This window comes from Apteryx rowi, unplaced genomic scaffold, assembly GCF_003343035.1.
Source record: "Apteryx rowi isolate R43461 unplaced genomic scaffold, aptRow1 scaffold_62, whole genome shotgun sequence".
NCBI lineage: Eukaryota > Metazoa > Chordata > Aves > Apterygiformes > Apterygidae > Apteryx > Apteryx rowi.
Window position 1 is genome coordinate 2520130 of NW_020450894.1, and position 20778 is coordinate 2540907.

At 42.7% G+C, this 20778-nt stretch overlaps 1 protein-coding gene across 3 annotated transcripts in view; it reads left to right on the top strand.

Annotated features, from left to right (window-relative positions):
* Positions 1–20778, top strand: part of CREB3L2 (cAMP responsive element binding protein 3 like 2) — an 87629-nt gene that overhangs the window by 43719 nt on the left and 23132 nt on the right. The window contains exons 2-6 of one of the 3 annotated variants that reach the window (XM_026083921.1): positions 1691–1907; positions 15892–16058; positions 17728–17815; positions 19631–19809; positions 20402–20548. In XM_026083921.1, the coding sequence (XP_025939706.1) occupies positions 1691–1907; positions 15892–16058; positions 17728–17815; positions 19631–19809; positions 20402–20548 (798 nt within the window). Of the gene's footprint in view, positions 1–1690; positions 1908–10612; positions 10673–15891; positions 16059–17727; positions 17816–19627; positions 19810–20401; positions 20549–20778 lie in introns of those variants that run through there. The other 2 variants (XM_026083920.1, XM_026083922.1) reach the window with 2 other exon arrangements.

Sequence of the window (20778 nt, forward strand, 5' to 3'; positions counted from 1 at the left end):
CAAGGATTTCTAAGGTGGTCATGACCCTCATTCTTGGTCATCTGAGAGTTTGTTTAGTAGTGTTATCATTCATGGCAAGTAAATACAAGAAAAGGCATCTGTTTGGCTGTTTGTAAAGGCTTTACTTCAGGTAGCTTGCTATTCCAGGATAGTAACTGGAGTCCTCTTTTTATTGCCTTACGTTTAGTAAATATTTTCTTCTCCTGAGTGTCTGTCAGAATTGACTGAGGCCTTATTAGTTTTGCATGAAGGCCCAGTTAGCATTGATGAGCATCTCGGAAGAGGCGCTGTATGTCTGCAAACTTCTTGGATACTCTGGGAGAGCTGGCTGTGCTCAGTGTTTTCCAGCATCAAGCTTCGAGGTCACAGGTGGTACTGTCAGAGCTATGAAACACACGTGCATGGGAGTGTGACCACACTGCTTCCCTCATTGATTTGTATAATATTGACTGGTTTAATTCTTAAATTTAGTCTACAGGAAGCCAAATCTTGAATTTCAGTGTTTGTTTCTGCAAGAGAGAGCAAAGAGAAGAGCCAAAATCAATACTGCCTGCAAAAACAGAGCAAATAAAGCAGACTTGGACTTTCATAGTAATCGTGCCCCAATTGACAAAGACTCCTATATAAGATGGTAGATAATGCCTGATTGTGTGGAAAAGCTAGTTACACTTCATTGTACAAATATTTTTGTGCAAAGATAGAATTCTTTGTGTGAATGAGACAAGAAGAAATTATTATGTTTTTCTAGGAATGGCTTCTAGCAATGCAATTCCTTGGTCTGTCAAAGATGTAGAGTCTTCTGACATTTGAAATGAATAGAACAAGAGCTGCAAAATTTTTGACTGTTGCTGGGAATGGAATTGGAGTCTCAAGGAAGTAGATCAAGAGATTTGATTTGGGCTCATTTTGAATAAGAAAAGAATGCAAGTTTCCTGGTGAATGCAGCCATATCATGCGCTGTCAGTGTAATGCGTTCAGTGCAATAGATAAGGTGAAAATTAGTGCTGGCCATCAGGAGCTCCAGCTGTGCAGTTTAGAAGCTGTATGGGGGCTCTAGTCTGGATTACTACTTCAAAAATAAATACATGTATCAGCCAGAAAATCAAATTTATACCAACTGCATTAATTGCTTGGCTGAGGGCATGTATGGACCCTTTTTCTAGAGCATGTTGTATGTTCCATGCAGCTACAATTGCCGTACTTAGTGGCAGAGAGTTTATATCTGAGTATTTGTTTCCTTTTTCTTCTCTCAGTGCCTCAGTGAACATTTAACCCAATATATCCTATTCCACACACAGAGTGTTCTAACAATAAACCCTGGAGGATTTTTCACACCGTCTGGCTGAAATGCGCTTTCCCATTAATGGTGACTTGCTGTAGTGAGTATCTTTGGAAAAAAGGATGCTGCTTCAAGACATGGCTACCATGTTTTTATGTTCTGTTTTCATTGCGAGTTAATCATAGGCTCTTCTGTTTTAATGTATGCCTCTGAGAGGACTTTTGTTCCAGCTGCAGCTCTTCAGCTTGAGGCAGTGATTGGAGCAGGAGGTTATTAGGCAGGGCTGGTGGATCCTGCTGCTGACTGGCACGGGGGCCTGGTACACATACTGGAATTGTTTTGATCAATGCTCTCCTGTTGTTGGCATGACAGACAGGCAAGGAGATAAGTTTTTCCCTTTTATCTCCACAGCACTTCACAGAGTTCCTGGATGAGTTTTCACCAGATGTCCTAGGCCAGCTCTTGAATGATCCTTTCTTATCTGAGAAGAATGAAATAATGGAAGTGGAATTGTCTCCGGCTTCCCCAGCGCCTCTCATCCAGGCAGAGCACAGCTACTCCTTGTGTGGGGACTCTCGGCCCCAATCTCCCCTGACCCACATCTCGACCGATGATAACTTCAATGAAGGTAGTAGTGATGTGTGTGAAGTTGATGTTGATTTACTGAGTTCTTTTTTGTTTGTCATGAAGATGGAGTAATGAAGTGTTACTAGTATGGTGATGATACACTAAGGATACATGTGAATATCTGTGCTAATTGAAATACCTACAATGAAATTGCAGAAAGGATTTGTTTATTCACAGTGTCTGCAGACTTAAAATAAATTTGTCAATTGACAGGGGAATTGCACTCAGCAAAAGTTACTAATTTTGCACTGTTAACATTTTGAATTAAAAGTAAAACGTTCGTCAAAAAGAAATGAGAGAAGGGCAAGAAATGTACTTGTTTCAATGTACTTGAAATCTGTGGTTGTTAAGATAAGTAGAGACTCATAAACCAGATTAGTCAAATGAGAACCACTATGAAGTTTGCATCCTGGAGCACATGACGTACAAGGAAAGGGTGTGAATGTGGGCTTTGTTCAGCCTTCAGAAGAAAAAACAGATTGGAGATCTTACTGCTGTCTACAGCTATCTGATGAGAGGGGCCAAAGAAAACAGAGCTGAACTCCTCTTGGAGGTGCACAGTGCTAGCACAAGAGGCAATGGATACAATAATTGCAACAGGGGAAACTCCCATTGGATGTTAAGGAAAACTTTTTCACCATGAGAGCAGTCAGACATTTGAACAAATGTCCAGAGAGGCTGTGAAGTCTCCATCCTTGGAAATACTCAAAACTCACCTGGACAAGACCCTGAGCAACCTGATCTAAGCTGGTCTTGCTCTGAGCAAGGGGTTGGGCAAGATGATCTCCAGAGGTCCCTTCCAACTTGCATCGTTTTAGGTTTATATACAAAAAAATTTTAACTACAGTTATTTTTCAGTAGTAAGTATCTGGACTTTTTGGGTATCCCCAAATGAAAGCCAGATAGTTTTATTTATATTTGTAAATATGCATATAGGAATATAACTTCAGGTGGCCTCAGTTTTAAAATCTGTCTTGCTGAAGGCTTGGGTTTTTTTTTTTCCTCTTAAGAAAAGAAAAAAAGAAAGCAAACAATTAAAAATATCCATCAAGAAGCCATTGTGATTTTGTAAAGACATCATAGCTGCAGCTTCATAGATTCTGTGGTTGTGGGAAATGGTGATGCATAGAAAATGATGAACACCAACAGCATTTTTAGCAGTTATGTTTATAATGAGATATGAGAATGGTGGATAGAAGGGATCCAACCTGCTTGTTCTGGTGTGAAGATGCCTGCTGGCTGGAAGGGGAGTTCAAGTTAAAAAACAGCGGTTGGTTTAAGAGCAAGACCATGAATAACTGGTAACCATTAGAAGAAATCTCATGACTTTCACTCCTTATTATCAGTTTTTGTGTTCAAGACTAGCTTTAAAGTGAAAAGCAATAGCATGGTAAGCTGCATCATAATAAGGGAGAGAGAGAGATCAGTGCTTATGTCTAAACATGAACAAACTAAGCTATTTATGAAGATCCACCAGCACATGAGTTTCCAACAGCTGAAAGTTTTGTAGTCCAAAATGCTCTCTTAAAACAAGATGGGGCTTGTTAGAGGTTTCTCTGTGTTTCACTGAGGACAACTAATAAAACCTGTGAGGAGGCTTTTCAGGGTGAGATAGGGTTTTTGGAGATGATCTGGAAATATCATCTACGTAAAGCCTTCCCTTTTTTATGTTTCCAAGCTGCTTTATGTTAATATCTTTAAATTAATACATACAGGAGATAAAAACAGTACTGTGGCAGGAGGACAAGCATAAGAAACTTCAGATAGAAAGCTTCCTTGCCTCCTCACCCCATGAAAGTTAATAGGGATAACTTTCAAACTGGTCTAAAAGTGAGGGAGCCTCCTTTGGGGAAAAATCCTGAAAAAATTCATATCGCTGAGACCACTGGGTCTAGAGCTCTAGTCAAATGATGTTTTTAAAAGCCAAGAAACAGTTACAAGTGGGTTTAAAAACAGGAAATGAATGGAAAGCGTTTAATCTTCAGTTCATTCTACAGAATGTTTCATAATAGAGGAGGAGGAGTTGTCCCTGTTCTTTGGCATTCTTGTTTATTTAATCTTAACACTGGAATCACTCTCATAACCTTTAAATACCTATTGACTTCAAAACAACGAATCTCAGAGAGGGGAAATACTTGAGGAGATCATAGTATTACAGTTAACTTGGCTGCCTGATATATATCCAAAGGCATCATCCTGGTGATTTTTCAATTCTTGAGTCCAAGAGAGAGGGAGAGGGTAATTTTGAGGGTGACAGCACTGCAAGGTTTGGCATTGAAGATTAAAAGTGTCTCTGTTGTCAAACAGTGAAGGTAGATGGTGCTCTTGACAATGCCAGTGAACCCCAGTCCATGTTGGAGCTTGAGGACAACTACTGAGAGCGCCAGTGTCCTGGGGGCAGGAGGTGTAGGGTCCGGAGAGTGAGGTCCATGTGCTCCTGTGCTGCCTGGAGAACTGGGGATACATCTGTGGAGTGAAGGGTTGGGGGGAGCTGCGAGATGAGGTTGACTGAGGGGCTGATACGGAGAATGTACAAAAAAAATTCACGTCCTCCAAACACTGCCCCACTGAGCGGATTGCTGAACTCCTCCTGCCGTTGTGTTTTTGTGATTTTCCATAGTGAGGCGTTGCACTCCCACTGCCACGGGGTGCAGCCCTGCAGCAGGGGGGATCGAAGCAGCCTAATGAGAAGGCTCACGTGCGGGGCTTGCACATGTGTGTGAGCGCTTGCTCTGAACACACACACCTCAGGTCAGCAGCAGGGAGAAATGGAAAATGGCACAGAACAGGCAAACCGGGTTTGGATGCTATTTTAGAGCGCAGCTTTGAGAAGGCACCTGTTACGGTGCCTGCTACCTTATGAGAGCTTTCACGCAAGCAGTAGTTCTAGTAATGTGACCTGGAGCTACTAGCTCCTTTTAGCAAAGGTAACTTTTAAAGTTAAGTGCAATGCTCTGATGTATATTTAGATGTAAACTAGCTTTCTGTGTCATTTTTATCCAGCTGCTTTTAACTCGGCGTGTTTTAATTATGTAATGCTAATCTACTGCTCAGCATTCAGTTACTGTTTCTGCATCGCGAGTGGGCAGGTGCCTGCCAAATCCTGTGCTGGAGGCCCCTGGCCTCCTGGTGAGTCACGGCACGGGTGAATCATTAAGCATAACGTTGCTGTTGGAGGGGAGGACACCTGCATAAAAGGCACGCTGGGGGCCGGCGCGCTGGAGAGGATGAGCAGCAGTAGGGAAGGGTGTTGTTCCACGCGGATCTAATTTCTTAAAGGGTAGCGTTGCCTGTCTTCTTTAAAAATAGTCTTTAAAATTGCAGTTTATTTCCATAGCAACAGGTCGTAATTCAGTGTCGTTAGAGATCGTGCGGTTGTAGGCAGGGGGTGGGCAGGGAGGATGAGGGCCTTGTGCGTATCCCACAAAAAAGTCAAGTTGGAGGCTGGGTAAAGCATGCTGCACGTCTGCGGAAGCGGCCCTGTGGGGTGCGTGGGTTGTCCTAGCGGCAGGCGTGCTGGCCTGGAGCTTCTGACCTTTCCTGGTCGGAGTAGGGTCCCCGCCAGATGTGCTGCCCCAATAACCATATTAGTCACGTTTCAGAAATGTGTCTGTTAGTTAAATAGCACCCAAATTCTGTAATGGTTTTCATCTCTATATTTCCAAATTAATGGCAGAGTTGGTATCCCAGAGGCCCAGGTTACAATGAGGTTGAGCAAAAGGTCATTCTTGTTTGGTGAATGATTTTCAAAATAGGTTCAAGCCACTGAATATCAATTTCTGTCTTATTTTCTTTTTTTTCCCCCCCCAGTCAGGACTCTGAGAACCTTACTGAAAATATTTTTTAATGTTTCCTTTCAGTCATTATGATTGAATGAATAATTTCTCTGACTCTGTAAGTGCATTCTTACTGCCTCTTAACAGGGGACCAATTAACTTCTGGTATGAGCCGTTCTCAGTAGGCCTAGTAACATAGCCGTTACAATCTTTTTTTTTTTTTTTCTACAGTTATTAAACTGACCTATTGATATAATTAAAAATCTTATGTAAAGAGGTAAAAAGTACTATGAGTGCCAAGTCTGGCCAACACATAATCCTGTGTTTAACTCTTGAGTAGCCCTGTTGACCTCAAGGTGAGAGCATGTTTAAGTGTTCTTAAGATCAAGGTCCTAACACCAGTTTTTCCTAGTTATTCATTCTTCTGAATTCACTCTGTTATGAGGATTTTCCTAGCTTTATGGAGAAGACCTTTTCTATATATTCACAGGTTAATGCTAAAGTATGTATTCGTTGAAGGTGCCAGTCCCTAAATCTCTAGCTTATGAAAGCAGTGACTAATATAGCTATTTTAAAGCAGATGTGTGGAAGACATCTGGTATCTAGTTGTTTTTTCTGAGAATCTATTCTTATATTCTGTTTTGCATAAAATTGTAAGACTAAGGATACTTTAGAGAGTTATTTATACCTCTGACCTGCATGCTTACGGTTTGCTGACCATGTGCTTTTGCTTGCCTGAACTGGCAAACAAGAGATCCAGCCTGGGAAGGAATACAGGCTGTAAAGTTNAAAAAAAAAAAAAAAAAAAAAAAAAAAAAAAAAGGAGGCTGTGTCCTAGGTACTCATGAGCTGCACCAGTTGCGCAATGGCTTCTCTCGCAGCAGGTGTCTAGTTGTGAGCCTTGCGTTTTAAGAGACAACTGCAGAGTAGCTATGAATAAGTGTTGTGGGTAATTGTGAAGTGGAAGATGCTTCTGAGACGGAGATGAAAAAGCTGGGAGGAGAGGCAGAGAATAGGGATGCTGAATAAGGGAGAAGTCTTGCTGCAGATCAGTCTTTTGGGGCACAGATTCCCTTCTGAGAAATAGTTAGGGAAAAATCCTTTATTTTCTATTACAGTTGGTCCTTTTCTTTTCCTTTGGTCTTCCTGTCTCTGCCACCTTTTGGAAAGGGAGGGCTGTGGGTCAGACAACCAGGAGTGAGGCGAGATGGAGCTTTCCCTACTGGCTCTCTGATTAGCTTCCTGCCTGACTTGGGATGTGAATGTAGGGTCCTCCCCGCCCTCTCACCCTTTGCCTTGTCTGCAGTGGGCACAAACTTTTTAGGACAGTGACTGCCCCTTGTTTGGGATGCGTGAGATTTGTAGGTGAAAACTGAGCACAAGAAATATGAAGGGGCTGGCATGCAGCAAGAACCTGGAGGCAGAGGTGCAGCATCTGCGTGGAGCTTTTCATCCTCTGGGACCAGCTAAATTGACGTTTTACTTTGTGAGCCTCACAGGGGTGAGACAGTGGGCAGCTGACTAGTCATTTTCATGACTTCTCTCCTCAAATTGTGGCCAGGTGGCTGGGTGCACTCGTTTCCCAGTGCCCTGAAGGCTCTGTGTTGGAGACTAGTCTCAGTCCTCACCTGCCTTCCTCTTCATGCTTTGGTGCTCAGGAATGCTTTGAAGTTACTCTTGGATTTGAAGCAGCTTGCCTTGGCTAGAGGCTTGACACAGTGATTGCTGCAGAAATGGTATGTTTCTATTTTATGCTTAGCTGTGCCAAAGCTGGGGCCGGCCCCAGGATATAACTTGTATTGTTGTTGGTTGTTTTTTTTTTTCTTCCAATTCCTGAGGTTATGTTATCCTGTAACATGCTTTTAAAACCTAAGTTTCCTTTTAAGCTTCAGCTCCGTCTCTCTACGTGGTTTGAAAAAAGAAAAATCACTGTATGTGACTCCCACTTCTCCAGTGCAAATAGCCTTTCAACAACAAATTCAGCCCTCCTGCCAGACAGTGCTCTGTGCAGGGGAATGCTTGCTTACACATGGAGTCTGCATGCAGTAATGTGTCATGTAGTGTCTTCTAGTGTAGAGACCTATAGGTTCAAGGCTCAAGGTGGTCTGCATACATCCTCAATATGTGTGTGTGTGTGTAAAAATATATACACATGCACACATATGGATTGTCCTCCTTCTGTCCATTATTCTTTAAATGCTGAGTGAATGAAATGTAAATAATGAAAATGAAACACCCTCTCCACTGACTTTGTCCAGTCCCATTAGTCAGAGCAAAATCTGGCTTTTTTTTTTTCTTTCGAGAAATTCACCTGTGTTTTGAAAAGACGTTATCAGAATCATACTGATTTGTTTTTGCAGGTACATGCCAATGTAACATTTCTCCTGTGTGGATTTTTATTTATTTATTTAAGAACTGGGGAGAAAGCCGTTTGGCGGTGATAGTCTGTCTTTGAGTAATTTTATGTGGAAGCCTAGCAATCAGTCTTTGTTAGCTTCAGAATTTGCAGTTGTGTTTGTTCATAGATTCTAAAGGATGAAAAGACTTTTGACCTTTTGTGTGTCGGAAGTCACAAATCTCAGTAGGTCCCTCTGAATCAAGCCTATAATTTCTACTTGGGCAGCAGTGTCTCTGAAAAAGTGTGTTTTGATTTAGAGGTGGGCATGCTGGTGATTGATTATCCTTACTGTTAATAATTGACACCTTTATTTGCAGTCAGACCCTTCTTTAGCTTCCAATTCCAGATAGAAGATCTCTTTAATGGCTTTTTTCCTGCTGCAGTAAAGAGCCATCTGCTCTCAGAAGCCTCTCTCCCCAGGTATTTTGTAGCCTATGGTTAAGCTCCCTCTTGATTTCTGCTTGGATACAGTTTAAATGAACTGCGCTTCTTTGGTGTTTCTCTGTATGGTGTCCCTTCTAGACACCAAGCTGTTCTTGCAGTTCCCTTCTAAACCCTTTCAAAACTTTGTGCAGAGTGAACACAGGAGCTGATTTCCCAGGAATAGTTCTGCTAATGATGAATATTTGGGGAATGCTGCTCCCACTTCCCATTCTGCTGTTTCTGGCACCAGGGATCTCATTTGCTTTTAGCTGTAATGTTGCACTGGGAGTTCATGTTCACTTAGTTATCTGCCATGAGCATCAAGTCCTTTTAATGTGTGTCAAAGCCTGATTGCAGCTGTAATGTGGATAGGTCTTCACAGCTCCCACATGGGATGTGGAGAGAAAAATTCAGAAGGGTAAGAGAGAACCATTTTAATTGAACATAATGTTTCCGTGGATAATTTTCACATATTTAAAAAAAAATCATAACCTTTTATAGGGCTTTTTATAGTCTCAGGCATTAAGGTTGTAAATCCAAGTTAACACCTCTGTGCCTCTTGTCGCTATATCAAATGCTCTTTTTCTTTCTTTATAAACTGACCTCCATGTCAGTACAAACTGTACTTTGCTTGAAAAAGAGAGGGGGAAGCCTACATATAAGTTGCAGTGATTGGAAGGCCTGAATTTCTCCTCTTTTATGGTGGTTTTTGGTTCTCTGAGTAGTTTCTTGTCAGGCATCAGCTAATCTATAGAGGCAATGAAAGCTCCTTTTTGAAACATCAGTTCTGTGACTGAAGCGTGAGTGCTTGCCTCTGTTTCAGCATGTGACTCCTGCATACGGTGATGCTAAAAAAATCACTTTCTCCCCCCCCCCCCCAAGCAAAATAATTAAAAACATCAAGGAGTTTTATCCTAGCTGACAGCTATACTTGGGTAAAGTCTCAAGCTGAAGAATGGCTAAACAGGAATCTGTGACCCTGTGACATTTCTAAGCTGGATTTATGTGAGAGGATGGTTCTGGAAAATACTGTCAAATTCCTCACAGAAAGAGGGCATTGACTCTGCTTCATTTAGGTATGGGAGGAACAATGTTTCCCTGTTTCTATCTTGCTACCTTTTGATGATAATGATAAAAATAATCTGTTAGTTTTTGATGGATTCTGTGCCACTAAAAGGGGAAATACAGGTATGACTGATGATCCTTTGTTAGCAGAAAGGCTACTTTTGCTGTGTGTTGCGATGGCTATATATCACTGTCACTCATCTTTTTCCCTTTATTTAATTTTTCCTTCCTGGCAGTTTAAAAAGGACCCCAGTGTTCAGTAGTCAAACAGTATCCTCTTTGTCAAGCCTGCTCCAACGGCTTGGGTTTCGTTATTTGCGGTGGTGGCGGTGGGAGCGTGTGTGTGTGCGGGGAGGGGGGAATGCCATCTGGAGATCTGTAAAAAGAAACTGTTTGCCGATGAATGCAGGCTCTCTCACCTCGAGAAGGAGAGGTGGGGTAGCGGCGGTGGCGGCGGAGTTTAACATTTCAGGCACGATAAAGGGGGCTTCTGTCTGCCTGCGGGTGCTACGTGAGGCCAGCAAGCGCGGAGCCGGGCACCAGGGACCGTGCAAGACCAGGAGGGAGACAAGGAAATGGTTATTTCTCCAGAAATGGCCAACTTACCTTTCAGAGGCTGGAGAAGGCTCGGGCTGCTGAGCTGTGGATGCCATACTTTCCTGCGAGTGGCACGTCCAGCACCATGCCCATAAACTTTAAGAGAGCAGAGGCTCTTTTCAGCTCATAGTGGGGTATTTCTTCCAACAGGGCGAGCAAGAAGCCGGTTCCCCCTCAGCAAAGTTGTGAGCCTCTTACCGGAGGCATTTTCCTCCTGCTGTTAGCCAGTTCCCAGTTTGCAGTATTTCTCTGCGCTGTAGACCCTAGTGGGTACCTTGGATCGTGCTGCTAGCTGTGCGAGGGACAGTGACCTCAAAGGGTACTTAGTCAATATTGAAGACATTTTTCCTTTTTTTTCTTCAGGAAGGGAGGTGGTGTGTTGGATGGGATTGAAGAATTGGTCTTGAAAAGGAAAAGCATAATGTTTAGTAGAAGTAAATAATTTAAAAAAGCAGAAAGCAACACCAGTTGGGAACTTGGACACTATGAAGAAAACTGTCAGATTAAGTAAGCATTTTAGTTTTATTGTCCCCTTTTCCTCCCCTGCTTTTCCATAATATTGTGTGAAACAAGGAAAAAAGCAAAATGTTGCATTCTTCAGAGAAATATGAGTATCCCAAAAAGCTGCACGTTGTACACATAAGAGACTGTTTAAAATACATATGTAAGTGCTTTGTAGTGAACGTAGAAATAGATAACAATTCTGCCATAATGTGGTAGGCTCTTACAGCCTTTTAAGCAAATCTGAGCATTAAAAGTAGTTCTACCCCTTTCTCTGAGTTGCCATTACTCAGTTTAAACCACAGCCTCAATTTTTTTTGTTCTGAGAGAAGGAAGAAGCCTGACTTCTTACTTTAACACCTGGCAGTTATGTGAGAGCTCCATAGGAGACTTTTGACTCATTTTCACAGAAATGGGGCCTGATACATACCTTTTTAGAAAAGCATGAAAATACCAACTGTGGTTTGCTGTTTTTTGTTTTCCCTCCCCCTCCAATTCCAGGTGGAAAGAAGGTGGAAGATGCATGCTAAACGAGAGTAGAGGAAAAGTGAGGCAAGTTTAATGACAAAAGCAGCACATAAAAGCCATTCAAATAAATGTAATTTTGGTCTTGGCCACAAAAAATCTTAGATACATGTGTCACAAACTTTCCGTTGTTGTGATGAATTGTATTTTTGGATGCTTGATTTGAAATTCTGAGGTTTGACTTGCAGGAGTAGTAGATGCTCACAGCTGTACCTGAACTCAATGCAAACTATGTTTTGACAATGTAAAGTATAGCAGCAGTGCTAGATCATCTGAAAAGTCCAATTCTAGATGTGTCCAGTTGGTCATTTTAAGTTACCACATACTTTTTGGCCTTAATCTCTCTGTGGCTCACTTGAATCCCCAGAAGCGCTGTGGAAACAGGTTCATTCAGATTGGTGAAGCATTTTGATTCTGCACTAGCAGGGAATTAAAAAGCTGTGTGGGAGCAGAATTTGAATTGTCTATAGTGAAGGAGAAGTGAGGCAATGAGAATAACAGAACATGGTCTAGCTACTTGGTGGAGGGAGCCCCATGCATGCTACATGTTGGGTGAGGCACAGGTTTTTGCACACAGATTGTATGAACACATTATTATGACAGGCTCATTTTTTAGATGTATATAATGTGCAAAAGCACACTGAATTAAACCTTTGCAGGTATTTCTTAATACCTGGGTGCTTTTCAGTGTTAATGTTCAGTTAACATAATTTGTATGTGCAGTTTAGCAGTGCTAGTGCATTGTACGTAAAAGCTCTAGCCAAGATTATGCTAAGCACTGTGTGTACTGCTTCAGTGACATATTCCATAGTCCCAAAATGCCCAGTATTCGTGACCTTGTGAAAGGGTAGGTGAGGGGAAATATTTCTTATTTGAAGTGTTATTGCACAATAGAGCTCTGAGTTCACAGGAAATTTCGGCTGGTGCAGGGGGCCAGCAGCTAGTATCATTTGTATAACAGTGAACTTTGGAGTCAGGGTTTCAAAGCCTGAGAAGAGATTTATTTATCTGTTTATTTTGTAACAGTCAAGGTGACCATCTCTAGGATGTGGATTTTCCTAGCCACTTGTATAACTAAATCTCTTGTCCAGGCTTTCTTTTCTTGTATCTGAATCATTTGCAATGTATTTTGTCTGACCTTGGCAATATAATATTGCCTTATTCATATCCATCTAGAATATAGTCACCAAGGTCACTTTCTTACCCTGTTATTTTGGACTCTGTCTAAGTCCTCCCACTGTTCCTCCTGAATCACGTCAATTATAAACTACTTGTCTTTGATTTCTAGACCCCACTCTTTCCATGCCATATCTCATTTGGTTTGGAGAAGTCACTTCTGCTTTTCATTGGGCCTTTTGGGCCAGCTTCCACTGCCTTTTGTTTTAGAATTTTGTGTGCACCTTCTTGCTTGTTCTCATCTTCCGTAAAACCTGTCTCTTCATTCTTCTTCAGACCACTCCATCTGAAATACTGTTGTCCTAAAGGATGTGCTCTGCCTGTCGGTATGACCTATATTCTGTAGTCACCTTGGTATGTGTGGTTTTTGTTCTTTGTTGTTGTTTTTTTTCTTCCCCCGTCTGCCTGAACATGCCTGGTTTTGTGCAGCCTTCTCAAGGGGTTTGGGGCAAGGGCTGCCACTTTATTCTGCTAGTACAATGCCTGGCACAGTGGACTAAGGCTCTTACAGGCTACTGTAAGAATAAATTAAAAATAATTTTAAAATAATGTCAATGGACTGTGCTCAGGAAGAAGAGGAAGAAGAGTGGGAAATGTCACTGTAGCTCTCTTGGATAGGAGAAGAGATCCCCAGTGACTTCAGAAACTTGAATGCATCAAAGGAAAGAAAATTGTTGCGCGTCTCTAACCATGATAGTGAATGTGTACCACTCTCCTGGGAAAGACGGGGAGAGGAGAGTATCAAGGTGAGATTCAATCAATGTGTTGCTCTGACCCTTCTTTTCACAGGGTTGGTCATCTGGAATGACAGCTGTCACCATGCATATATAAGAGGCAATGTCAAAAAAAGAACTAGATGCAGTTCTTCAAAGTAATCTCAGTGTTAAATACAGGATGTTGCTATCTCTAAAACCATCCATAACCCCATGAACTGGTTAGACTGGCTTTAATGCCTAGAATAACTCCAAGTGGTGTGTGCAGATCTAAGTGGTGATGGCAGGGACGGCAGGGTAATCAACAAAGTCAGCTTCCAGTGGAGTAAAATGATCGGTTGAAGGCCAGCATATCTTGCTCAGTTATAGCAGCTGAACCCTTGTGAGTCTGGGGATTAGAGATGATAAACATCCTGAAACACAGGCATAGCAGACTTGCCCTGTTTCGCTGGGCACCCATGACTAGCTTTCTGTTCTACTTGTATAATGATACAAATTTTGGAAAGTTCAGGGCTGATTACTTGGTTTGCTGATAACTCTCATCTGTGTGGAGCCTTCCCTCCCAAAGGGAGTCTAAAGTAGATTACACATGATAGCACTGCCACAATATAGCCCAGCCCAGAGGTGAGGGAAGCATCAAGTTGGAGGCACAGCACAACACAGTGTGGGGGAGGTTTTGGCAGAAGTTATCCAAACAAACTTTTGAAAGTTGCATTGCCAAGGGATTATGGGTTTGCAGGCAAAGATACCACTTGAAAGGTCTTATCTGAATGATCTACGCACAGCAAACTAGAGGGAGTCCACTGGTCTGCTGAATATTTCATTGCAGTCAGTAGGGAGGGAACTGCGTTCTTTGAGAGGAACAGGGTGGGCTGAAAGAGCAATGTCCTCTCTCCTGAGCTAATATTTAGACAATACTACCTCTTTTTTTGGTAAATACTTCTATTTTTAATTTCTATGTTTCCCAGAAAGCTTCAGGAATAAGCCCTCCTGAAACTTAAATATGGTGCTTAGCCCTTGCTGTCCTGTTACTTGTTTTGGCAGAGCTGGGCTTGCTGTTCTGAAGCTTCTGATTACAGGATATATATTTTCATTTTTAATTCCTTGGTGTGCCTTTGCTCAAATTACCTCTTTCCTTGCCAGCAGTGGAGGTTAGGTCCCACCGCAAAGTAATTACTAGCAGTGGAGATGCACATACTTCTTCCTGTCACTCAGCCCCTAGCCAGTTCCTGTGCACTGTATGTGCGTGTGGTCTTAACAGCAATAGACAACAGAAGTGTGGAGGCTGTCAGCTTGTTCTTGCTTTGGTTACCCATTTGCAGCTGAACTCTGGTAACATCTCACCATCTTGATACAATCAGATGTGCAAGGGTCCTTTATTACCTTTCTAGACTTTCTGTGGCACCGCAGCATAGGCTGTGCTTCGGTGCTGAGTGAGGTGATTCTGCACACTGCCTCCCGTGGTGTTGATGCAGCCTGCAGTTAATTCAAGGCTGTGTTGCCATGCATTAGCCATACTTACATTTGTGAATGTGCTTGCTCTCTGCTTTCATTGCATATATGAAGTAAATACCATGTACGAAGGTAGGAAAGAGAGCATTGAAAGAGATCAGCACTCTTCTCTTATGTATATTTGTGCTTGGATTGTAACTGCTTGATTTATGGAATGTGCCTCTCACAACTATTAGCAAGGCATGGTTGTAGTGTTCGCCACTGGAATGCAGTGCAGCTGGTGTAGGGTACTCTCGTGCAAGAGAAAAGAAGGTCTTATACTACTGAACTCCAGCAATAGGCTTCGGTGTTTTTTTTAAGGCAGAATTGCAACAGCCAAAACTCATCTGTGCATCTGCATAGTAAAAAACGGGCCTGTTAGTAACCTTGTGGAGCTATTTTAAACGCTGAATCCTTCCGAGTTCTTGTTCCTCTGCCCTATTTTAGACCCAGGAGAGTATCTCTCTCTTGGTCAGGCCAAACATCTGTCTCCTCAGTGGCTGTTTGATGAATGCAAATTGGGAGCAAACAGCTTACTGTACCTGTGTTCTTCCAGTTCTTGATGGTACAAGACAAAGGCTTCAGCTTTGTCCAGTGAAAAGCTGCATGGCTTTCTGCTGATCAGCGATTGCAGCGCATGGGGCCTCAGGATAATTCTGCCAACACACGATGCAGGTTTCATTGCTGCCAGTCAAAATATGCATTATGTGCTGTGACTCACAGATGCTCTGGGGAGGAAATTAGCATGATCACCATGACACTGGTGCTCCTATCGTCAAAGCCATTACCTTCTTTAATACTTACTAAATGAATCCTTGGGGGAAAAACCTTGAATTTGAGAGAGTGAAAAATCCTCTTTGTTCTTAAAAAGTATTATTAACCTCTCTAGCTATTTGATGATTGCAAGCAATAGAAGGAGCAGAAGTCTGGCTAAACGCTACCTCTGCAAGGAGGAATAAAACTGAGTCAGCAGGTATTAATGTGTGCAGAGCATGGCTCCCAAGGCTGCTTTACCCAATGGCTTGCTGAGTCTTGTTCTGCTATGTGTTAGCAGCTTTTGGCAGTGTACAGTGATTAGTGCTCTGTGTCTTTCCTCACTACTCCTCTCTGTGTCCTGAGGCTAGGATTAGGTTACAGCCCTGAAATGGCACTGTTGTCTGCATTGACTGAGAGCTGGATAGTAAGGGCAGAGTTTTGCTGATAGACTGAAATGCCTTCTGTGTTTGTTTCCCTTCTCTGGAGGAGGGATGACATTATTTTCGTTTGTATTCTGTCCGTCTCTGACCTAAACATGTGGTGTCCAATTTCCTTCCTTGGCAGGTGATGTGGAAAATGAGGAATGGTGTTTGGGTACCGAGCTGACTCCAACTGCAATAAAGACTGAGGCGGTGTTGTGCGAGACGGCAGGCCTTACTCCCTCTGTCAGTCTCACTGTCATGGCCACATCGCTGGAGGGGGAACAAGCTGAGCTACAGACTGATGCCATGGTACTTGCAGACTTTCTGTTCTCCTCCCTGCACAATTAGACATGGATTCTCCTAAGAGTCAGCATACCAGTGTAGCCTCCTTGGTGCCAGTGCTTGTCAATTCAGGGTGCACAGTGCAGTCTGCTTTAGCATTTCTTAATGTTTGCTGGTGTCCCACTACTGCCGTAAGAGCTTATGTTTCAAAAGACACGTCTGTATATTCAGGTATTAACTGCTGGATGCACAGCTTTCTCTTTTATGCTAGATGGTGCCAAAGCCTGAGGCTCATGTTTTTCTGAAAACACTTAAACAGTCTCTTACGAACCAGTCCCACCTGGACTGACTAACACATTTGTCCTGTTGAGTCTGTGACAAACTAAATGTCCTTCCTAATGACTTGTTTTAGTGCTGCTGTGCCTGCCCTAATCAGAATGAGACTCCTCATTTGAAATTACTAAAGAGTTTGCCTATTTGCCTACTAAGTCACTTTTGCCAGATCTATCAAGTTCTGACTTTTGAACTGCTTCTGCTTCCAAACCAGCCTGCCTAATAAAGAACATTTGTGATGCCTTTCTGACCACAGCTGGAGCAGTCAGTGGGCTTTCACAAGGGCTTGGTTTGAATGCGCTTGGGCTAAAGAGAATAAACTGCAACAGCTGATGGCTGCCCAGAGCTCCTCATCAGTGGAGGAAAAAGTGTGACTGTTCTCAGTCCCCAAGGTATGATATCAGGCCAGTCAGGGTAGAGTTAGGCTGTGTTGACAATAAACATTCCCACTTGGTTGTGGATCAGAAATATGTTCAACAGAAATACTTTCATGAGAAACTTAAACTGAAACATGACTTTCCCATAATTCTCTTGTAGTCTGAATATGCTGTCCCCAGTGTGTGACCTTGCAATAGGTTGGGATGTCATGATATTGCAAAGAGGGTATCTTGGGACTAACTGGTGGCTCATTGCCATTACATGGATTATTTACACAGGCTATTAAGAGACATTTTGGCTGCACCAAGCATGCTGATGCCAGACTTACTTCCTCAGGCCTGGAATTGCAGCATTCAGGAGTGAGGCAAACTCTGGCTAAGGGCTTGGCAACCTGGCACCGCAGTCCTCTCAACAGGGCAAGTCAGTTGTCCTCCAAATTTTGGTCAGCTGTGGCAGTCCCTATTCCTGCTCTCCCACACTGTGAATTAAACTTGGGTCTGATAATCCAGTGGTGAGTGACAGGCACTTTGATCTCACTCTCAGGTGACAGCTCTCTCTATATTCACAGATGCAGCCCTCCTCCCCTGCACCTGGTGGCCTCTGGTTCTCACCCACCGTGTGGAGCATTTTGTCTCTGCTCAAACCAGCCAGGCGGTCCGGCAAATCCTAGTGGCAGCTCTGTTGCTAAGAGAAGTAATTTGAGTGGGTTGCATGCTAGCTTTCAGTCTGAAATGTCATCTCTGAGGCATAATCTTTTATTTAGGTAAATATAGTAGTAAGAAAAGCCACAGCAAGAGTACTCAGGGCAGTATTCTCTCTAGCCTGGCTTAGCAAATTGTGTGGAGAAGCAATTAAAGCTTTGCTTGTAGCAGAGCAGGAGGAGAAGGAAATCTCTCCATTTATGGAGAAGTCGTCCTTGTATCATTCTATTAAGGTTTTAAGATGTGTGCTTTGGGTTCTCAGGCTGTTAATTTCTCTTTTCTAGATGAAACCACTGAGCCAGAAAGTTCTTCCAGAGATTAAGTTGGAGCCACATGAAGTGGATCAGTTCCTGAACCTGTCTTCTAAGGAAGGTCTGTTAATTAACAACCCAAGATGCACCAGAGATGGCCAGAATGCAGAATGAACATACTTTACTCTGATTAAATATTTGGCTTTCTTGTTCTCCATGTTAATCTTTAGGCTGAAGCCCTTGCCTTCTAGGGATTTGACTCAGGCTGCTAAAGAAACCAGCCTCTGTCTGACCTATTTATACATTTTCCTTCCATGCTCATCACAAAGAAAATGATCTCTTTTTTGTCTGTAACTTATTAACAATTGTACAGTCTCTGGAGGGAGCTTGAATCCTTAAAGCGTGGGATTATTTAGGCTAGAAAAGAGATGGATTTGTGGAGACTTTAATGAGGGATAGAAATTATGAAGAGCATAAGTGGAAACTTTTCTGTTTTAACCACTTTGTCTTGTGATAGGAAAGCAAGGATGTGAGTTTATATGAAACTAAAAGTTAATATGCTAAAAACAGATCTGTTTGTTTTAGTGGAGTTTCTTAAAAACCATCTGGGTCCCTTTGGGCTTAAGGAATGTACAAATGAGGGAGGAGGAGAGATGATCCCTGTCCTGGAAATACAGCACAACTTGGTGGCACGTAATCTGTTAACCCAAGAAAAGATTGAAAGAACCAAATATTTCGGCTAAAGTTTGAGAAAATAATTGCATCTCAGTTAGGAACACTTGATGTTTTGTTAGTGAATTTATTTATGTAGATAAGTATAACTGCTCTAGGGAATGAAGCAAATGGCTTAGCAGCTGAGAAAAGGGAAGATTTATCCGGACCCAGGGCATAGATAGGATTGCTGAGTTTGTGGCATTAAGGGCCTTTCTGTCTTCTTAGTGTGTATCATCTTCTGGCAACCGCTAGAGTTAAGATGCTAAACCAAAAGGAGCTCATGTTTAATAGCTTTTTTGTTACTATTTTTCTTCTTTCCTCCCCCACCACCCATTTGATCTTTTCAACTCAAATTCCCAATGCGTAAAAGGAGTGGAAGGTGGCAAATCCAGCTGTGCATCTTCCTCCTCCCGCTTGATTGCTGTAAATTTATATCAGAGAAATAATGACTTAGTTTTGGACATCTGCTAAGTTGCCCAAGTAATGTGGGTAGGTGAGACATTGCACTGTTTCTCTTAGTCCAGGCCTGTCTGGTTGTAAGCAGCACTTGGGTTGCCAGTTCTAGCATAGATTCTTTTGGCTGCAAGTGCAGCAGAGGTTTGCTCATGGCACTGGCCAGCACAATATGAGAGCAGTTCCTGTGGTGGTGACCTGTGCTGTACCTGCTCCATCAGCACATTAAAGCCTTCGCTGTCACTGTGTTGTTACTACTTCCCAGTCCTGCCAATCCATCAGGTCTTTAGGAGGCAGAGTATTTCTTTCCTCCCTGTTCATATAACAACTAGCACATGATGCATGCTCTCGAAAAATACTTGTTTAATTCATAGCAAAGTTAGAAAAGACTACTGTTTTGGGAGATAAAGCACACTGGTTAATGAGCCCTCTCTGCTAATGCTGCTTTCTAGGGGTGGGGGACTGGTACTGGAGAGTTACACTTCCACCTCAAAGCATTTGAGAAGAAGCCTAAGTGTAGAGAGAAATTACTGGAGCAGATATGCAGAGCTCTGCTCTGCCTATTGTACCTAAAGATTACTGCTGCTTTTTATTTCTCCTTTGGAGCCCTGTGTGATGTGTGTGCTCTGAGAACCTTTGGAGTTACCACTTGATCTGTCTTTTAGCAGACTTACTTCTGGGAGCCGGGTGGTGATGGTGGCAGTTCTGGTGGAAGTTTGAAGTAGCACCTCAAAATCTTGTGTTGTATTTCTCTCTTGCCATTCAGCAGTGGATCCTCTGCATTTACCTCCAACCCCTCCCAGCAGCCATGGCAGTGACTCTGAGGGTGGGCAGAGCCCAGCTAGGTCTCTCCCTCCTTCAAGCCCAATCCAGCTACAAGCCACGGCTAAAGTGACATCACGTACAGCTTCAGCGCTCTCCAATTCCCCTCTCCTGACTGCACCACATGTGAGTTGGGCTGGCTTTTTCCAGCTTTTTTTTTTTTTTTTTTTAATCTCTGCAGAACTCCAGATCCAGTAATTCTTGCTCACTTGTCTATTCTCTTCCTACAGTGAATGGCCTGTGCCTTTCCTCTAAGTTGAGACAGGGATGCAAAGTGTTATGTGGCTTCTCTTATCATGGGTTGTGTTTTGCATGAGGGCCCAGCCCTCCTAGGGTCTCCTGTCCCTGGCATCTGTCTTACTGTCCTCCTGTCTTGGAGAGCAAGTGGTGATCTTTAGGGAGGGATTTTCAGTAGTGCTTCTCACTTGTCTCTTTCCTCATTTGAACTGAGGGGAATTTTATTGTTGGCTTCAGTGTGTGCAGACCTGGGTCAAAAGCAACTGTTTTGAGGGAATCCTGTCCTAAATGTTCAGTCTCTTAACGCAAGCTATCTAAAAGGTCTTACCCTTCCATACATTCCCATCTGCAAGGAGCTACTGTGGTAGTATGCAGAGTCCCCTCTGAAACAGGAGAGCTGCTGTCTTTCTTTCCTCATACCTTTTTCTCTAGGGCTCTGTACACTTACTGTTCAACTGTTTCATTTCTGTGACACTTGCAGAAATTACAGGGGACTGGCCCACTCATCTTGACAGAGGAGGAGAAGAGGACACTGATAGCAGAGGGGTACCCAATCCCTACTAAACTGCCCCTGACAAAAGCAGAGGAAAAAGTGCTGAAGAAAATCCGCAGGAAAATAAAGAACAAGGTAAATGTTAGTCTAGCAGCTTTGCTGGGTAATGTCTACTCATCCTTTGTTAAAAAAATGCTGCAGTAATTATGCAGTAATGGTCTGTAGTACTGTTGAATGCTGTAAGAAGGTTTTTAATAAAAGTGTTTGCCTTTGTTTCTAAACACATCCATCAAATTGTCTATCCCTGTGATAGTGCCTTTCTGTCTAGGTATGTACCTGAACATGTGAACAATAGAGTATTTAGC